General features: G+C 25.3%; 1 protein-coding gene across 2 annotated transcripts; it reads right to left on the reverse strand.

Annotated features, from left to right (window-relative positions):
• Window positions 1-1,316: 1,316 nt before the first annotated feature.
• LOC123272781 (activator of 90 kDa heat shock protein ATPase homolog 1) lies at window positions 1,317-4,772 on the reverse strand. 2 transcript variants are annotated; one of them, XM_044739774.1, is made up of 7 exons: window positions 4,458-4,772; window positions 4,121-4,331; window positions 2,881-3,068; window positions 2,687-2,807; window positions 2,096-2,310; window positions 1,781-2,016; window positions 1,317-1,690 (listed from the first exon to the last, which is right to left on the reverse strand). In XM_044739774.1, exons 2-7 carry the CDS (start codon window positions 4,278-4,280, stop codon window positions 1,606-1,608), a joined length of 1,005 nt encoding a protein of 334 aa, XP_044595709.1. In that variant the 5' UTR covers window positions 4,281-4,331; window positions 4,458-4,772; the 3' UTR covers window positions 1,317-1,605. The 2 variants fall into 2 exon arrangements, with proteins under 2 accessions (XP_044595709.1, XP_044595708.1); XM_044739773.1 differs by having other exon boundaries at window positions 4,435-4,772.
• Between the last annotated feature and the right edge of the window lie 1,781 nt (window positions 4,773-6,553).

Raw genomic sequence — 6,553 nt, forward strand, 5'->3', positions numbered from 1 at the left:
TTTTCATATTAATTTTATTGCTATAAAATTCTTGAAAAAAATTTCTAACATTTTCCATGATATTTTACTATTTATGTATTGTATAGTAAATATTAAAAGATAAATCGTTTTTTGTACTCACTGAATTATCAAAGTTATTCACTGTCTCTCTTTACACAGATTTATCAAAGTACTTATAATAATAACTGTCATTAAAGAGATTGTTTCCGCACAGGTTGCTCCACGGGAAATTGTTTTCATTTAAAACTTGCTCTCTTGATAATGTCCTTTTATTAAAATCAGTAAAAGTTATTAAAAAATTTAATCCTGTTGACAGCTGACATCGACGAGTGAATTATTACATCAATTGATAGTCGAGGAGACATATAGAACCTGCAATTTGTCACACTCGGCTGGCTTACTTCACCAGATAATTCTTAATATTAAACATACATATATCTTCATTTTATTTTACAACTCATCGGTGATTATTTATTAAGAAGTAGGTCGTAAATAATCAGTGAGCAATCATAATCATGACCTACTAGGAAGTTCGCGGTCTTCATGCTTCATATTTTAAGACATACATATTTCATAGATAAATTTTTGACAGGTCTCACCACAATTTCCTGGACCTCTAATTATAATCTAGATAGAATTAATTTTATCTCTGATCTTCTAAGGTTTCTGGATAAAAGTTTTCCAGTATACAGGCTGTTTATACTCTGACAGTCTACAAATTAATCAATATTAAATTCACAAGGTAAATAATATTGATTAATTGAATAAAACTTTAAATCAATACCATTAATATCTTATGGGACGTAGGAAAAGTTATTGTTCGATTTAATCGTTTTTTTTTTTTTTTCTATTTGTTCTTATATGTTCCTCCTACATAGTTATTTATTTTAAAAATATACCTCTCGACCAGAAGTGTACAAACAGCGGCATCTCGCGGGAATTTGTTGGTAAAGAAGACAATAAATAAATAAATAAATAAATAAATAAAAAAAAAAAATAAATAAATAAATAAGTAAATAAAAAATTAATGAATTAATTAATGATGTAATTAATTAATTAATAAATAGAGAAATTAATTGATAAATAAATAAACAAATAAATTAATTAACTAATTAATAAAGAGAAATTAATAAATACATAAATTAATTTATAAATAAATAAATTAATTAATTAATCAGTTAATTAATTAACTAATAAATAGAGAAATTAATAAATGCATAAATTAATTAATTAGTTAATTAATTAATTAACTATTTAATAAATAGAGAAATTAATTTATTAAAAAATTAATTAATTAATAAATAAAGAATAAATAATTTGGCTGAATTTTTTTTTTATTCAACTAAATTAGTGTACAGAACACTTCCAGCATTTTTTTATTTCAATGGTTTTGTTTTTATAATTAATTATCAATTAATATTTAGAACCCATCATAAAAATTTGATGATGACATTATCCTCAAAAATGGCAGTTTCAAATCCTGCATTGATTTGTCTTTAAAGTATTGAATGAATAATCAGATTAAGCTTAGATTAAAATGATAAAAATTGTGTATAGTTCTACCTATTTAATTATTAAATAAATACGTATTATGAGAAATTTAGATCACATAAAATAACCAAAGCCAAAGGTACGTTTTATAGCGTCCCAGTAGTACCGATCCCAGTTCTCTTTTGTTGACTCTTCCTCGCTGAAACAATGAATAATTAATTAGTCAACATTAATTACTCTGTTCCTCGTGTGCTTTTTATTTTCAATGCGATATTAAAACGATAATTACGTTGATGGTACTCCGGTTTGTGTGAGATTAACTTCCGTGTGGTCGCCTCTCTCGTTAATGTCAATAGTTACTTCGCTAAAATGCCCGTCAGGCCACTGTTTGGTGCGCCATTTTTGGACTATTTTCGTTGGAGAGACTTCTACAAATTCGCCGTATATGTTTCCACCAAAAAGCTCGAATTTTCCGGACTTTTTCGGATCTACCTTAACGGGACCCTTCGTGAACGCTTGTACCATCTGGAATGTGTAAATATTTTATAAGTAATAATAATTAATTGTTTATTGTGTAAATAAATTTTTTAATGTTATAATTTACCTCAGTTGTTGTAAATACATTAAAGAACTCCTGGCCTCTACACTGGAATTTTTGCTGCTGCTTAATTGTCGTTGTCGCTATCTTGTAGCCTAATGATTTATTTGACGAGACAACAGCTTCGTTCATTTTCGCTTTGATGTTGGAAGCTGGCGCTGAATTTACAACATTTTTATTGACACTATTTTTTTGTGGCAGTATCATCCCTCGGGAAAATTCTGTTGATTTATAAATATATAAATATATAAATATATAATATATTTGTACAAATAAATGAGATGAGAATAAATATAAATCTTTAGTGACTGAAGTGTCAATTTTTATGCAAAATTGTTTTTTTTTTTTTTTTTTTTTTTTTTAAAGAAACTGTATAAGTTTTTCTAAGACTTTAAAGTTTACTTATATTTTTATAAATAAATTTTTATGTATTAAATATTCTTCACGTACTTAATAATATATTTTTATTTTTTTTTTTAATAAAAATTACTTTTACTTTCAGTATCATTAAAAAACCTCCCAGAGTTTCTTTATATTTTCCAGTCATAATAATAAAATTAAAGAGCTTATAAAAATAAAAATAAAATCTAACATTACCTTCTTTCAAAGCAGATATATAAAGAGCCAGCCGGTCTCTGAGTTTCTCTTTGCCTTTAGTGTGTAAGAAGTGTTTAACTTTTTCCCCCTCGTTTGTACTACTCTTCAATGTAATTTCGAACTAAAAAATTCAATTTAAATATTCATCATCTGTAGATCGAGTGTTAAATAAAATCAATGAACATAAAACTCACATCAACTTCCGAGATATCGTTTTCTTCTGATAAGTTTGGAATATTTATTTTCCCACTGATATCCGAATCGTCATTGGAGTCCCACTTCAACGCAATGTTCCATTCGTAGAAAAATATGAGCTTGCCTTTGCGATTATTGACAACCGCTTCTCCTTCGCAAGTTTCCACTTCTTTTACCGTGCAGCTGACTGAAATGAAATAAAAATTAATTAGATGATCTATTCGTAAGTAATCTATATTATTAAGAGAATAAGAAAAATTTTGTGTCTTGACTTGAATTTGTGCCTTTTCAAGCTTTCATATCATTTTCTCCGATAGTCAATTTATTATAATAAGTATTTAGGCTGCATTCGAAAATGCTCTATCTCTAGATACATAATTAAGAAATTACCTTGTATCTTGTGAACTATTGACATTTTTAAAGATATAAGCTCATCCCGATGTTACACGCATCAAGACCTTTCATTTGAATACCCACATGCATTTTTGATATATTTTTCATATATACATATATATATATATATATATATATATATATATATATATATATATATATATATATATAAATATATTAAATATATGAAAAATTGATGGGGGTACTCAAATGAAAGCTCTTGATGAGTGTAACATCGGGATGAGCTTATATCTTTAAAAATGTCAATAGTTAAGAAAGTACAATGCAATTTAACATAATTAAGAAACTACCTTGTATCTGGTGAACTACTGACATTTTTAAAGATATAAGCTCATCCCCATGTTACACGCATCAAGACCTTTCATTTAAGTACCCACATCAATTTTTCATATATTTATATATATTACATATATGTATATATGAAAAATATATCAAAAATGCATGTGGGTATTTAAATGAAAGCTCTTGATGAGAGTAACATCGAGATGAGCTTATATCTTTAAAAAAGTCAATAGCTCACAAGATACAATATCATTTCTTAATTATTGACATTTTTTAAGATATAAGCTCATCCCGATTTTATACTCATTAAGAGCTTTCATTTGAATACCCACATGCATTTTTGATATATTTTTCATATATAAATATATAAAATATATGAAAAATTAATGGGGGTACTCAAATTAAAGCTCTTGATGAGTGTAACATCGAGATGAGCTTATATCTTTAAAAACGTCAATATTTAAGAAAGTACAGTGCAATTTAACAAAAGTAATTATTTAATAAAGCAAAATTTTATTTAATAACAATAAAAATTTGACTTACTTCCGTCACCCTCAATTTTAAAATTCTTAAACAACTCTTTGATTTTTTCCTGCGACCAAGCACAGGCATTTTTCTCAGTCCAGTGCCAGTTATTGACATTTGTAGCATCAGGTCTCTCTTCTACAATCCACCTTGGATCTCCTTCACCCCACTTGGCCATTTTTTATGATAGAAAAAGTAAAAGTCTACTTCAATTTCTAAACTCCGTACCCTGAAATAACAAAATTAATTAATTGTAATTTAATTAAATTAAATGAAGGCATGTCTGAGTTATTAATTCATAAAAAATCATGACTATAAAAAAATATACACACTTGAATAAATTAAATATTCTTACTGTGACACAACTCGAATGACAAAACTGAATCCGTTTATCCAAAATTCAACTAATCAGAAGTTTGGCTAAAAATAAAAAAATGTAACACCGACTCAGCTGTTTTTACTTAATCACAAATAACAATTACTGACAGTTCGTAGAGCTGATAATAATAAAAAGTTGCTAAAAATTAACAAGTATGTACAAATAATTACACAAGGAATTAAATATGACTTATGTGATCGCAATAGTAACAGTTCTTAGTTCTTGTGAATGTGAATAGTGTCTATGCTTTCGCTGGATGAGGTTAGAGACACGCTTTTGTATTTTCTGGAAAGTTCAAGAACTTTTATCGGAAGTTGTAACACGCGTTGGAGAAATCTACACCGTTTTTATCGACGCACTTGTGGTGAACAATAAAGTCGCGACATCTTTAAAAAAAAGCGGGAATTATTTAAATTAATCCACTCTTCAGACGCGCGCATGCATGACATTTTTTATTTAGTAAGCTAAATTAATTAATTATTTATTAATAATTTATTAAATTATTACTAAAATTAATTAATTAACTTATTAAATTATTACTAAAAAATATTTTTAAAAAATTGCACTTGTAGTTTTTAAAGTTTTTAACAATTGATAAAATTTTTTTTTATTTTTTTTGAATAATTTTTTAATAAAAAAAATCATTAAAATTTTTAGGTGTCGGCTAACTTTATTTTCATATACTAGTTATATATAATACATACATATATAGACCGTCGTGAAAATCCTAAGCTGAAACATAACCTATAACAGCGTTATGAGGTGTGCACTTTTGGATTTTCCAAACTTTATTTTAAAATATGTGTGGAAATAATAAAGCAGGGAATTTACATGGCAATAATAATAATAAATATATATATTTTATATAAATTTGAGAATTTATGAAAAATTTTGGTAAATAATTTTTTTTTATTTTTATTTATCTAGCTCTTATACGAGTTCTTATATCTCCAAAAATATTGAAAATAGGCCAATAGTATAAAAATGTTTTTCATAGCAAATTTTTTAAACTATAAATTCGGTCTCTTATGATTTTTTTCTAAAATCAATATTTTAGAATTTATCGCCACTTTAAAAGTAACTAAATAATAATGAAGTATTAAATTGCAAAAAGATTCATTTTTTTTTAATTATACATTATTAAAACATTGTATTATCGACAAAAATTTTGTAAAAATTATATATATTGTAAAATTGGTATTTTTGTACTGGTTCTATAAACAGGTGTCTTTACACCTCAATAGAATTCTTTACCAGATAAATAAATAAAAAGAAACTTTATAATTAATATTAATAAGTAAGATACAAAATAAGCTCGTCAAATCACTCATATCTAATCACTATGAGCATCTGAAAAATTATCATGATTATTTCTTTAGAAAAAATCATAAGAGTTTTTAATTCAGAAAAACAAAACCTGAGTTTTAAAAAAAATATTCATAAATAATTAATTAAAAATTATTAAGTTAATTTATTTTCTAATTGATAAATTTATAAGAAAAAATGTAAATTTTCACGTAATTTATTTTTAATTTATTTGGCTCTGTACATTTTGCTACAAATTTATAATTAATACAGTAACATAGATTATTAAAAGCAGATAAAACTGCATCCAAGTAAGTATGTAGTTTACACATAAGTTTTTTTTTTATTAATTAGTTTTTTAAAAAGTTTACTTATTAATCTTAACCACGTTCTCATGCATAGAAAATCGTAAAAATTACCGGAAATCGCATCAGATCATCTGTTACTTTATTTTATTATTAATTAAAAAAAAAATTTTTTTTTTTTAAATAAAATATTAAATACAAGACAAAAATTAGTTCCTACAGAACAAATACTGTCGTGATTGGCGATTCAATAATAATTAATATCCTTAAAATCGATCTAGTTATTCTACATTTATTTATTTATTTATATATTTATATTTTTTTTATATTGTGTACCATAAATTTATATTTTCATATTTAAACATATTACAGAGAAGCTTTATCCACTAATTGTTCACAAATACATAGAACAATTATTATTTTTTTTTTAACGGACAGGCTCAAAAATAATTCAATGTACAT

Source organism: Cotesia glomerata, linkage group LG10 (genome assembly GCF_020080835.1).
Source record: "Cotesia glomerata isolate CgM1 linkage group LG10, MPM_Cglom_v2.3, whole genome shotgun sequence".
Classification (NCBI taxonomy): domain Eukaryota; kingdom Metazoa; phylum Arthropoda; class Insecta; order Hymenoptera; family Braconidae; genus Cotesia; species Cotesia glomerata.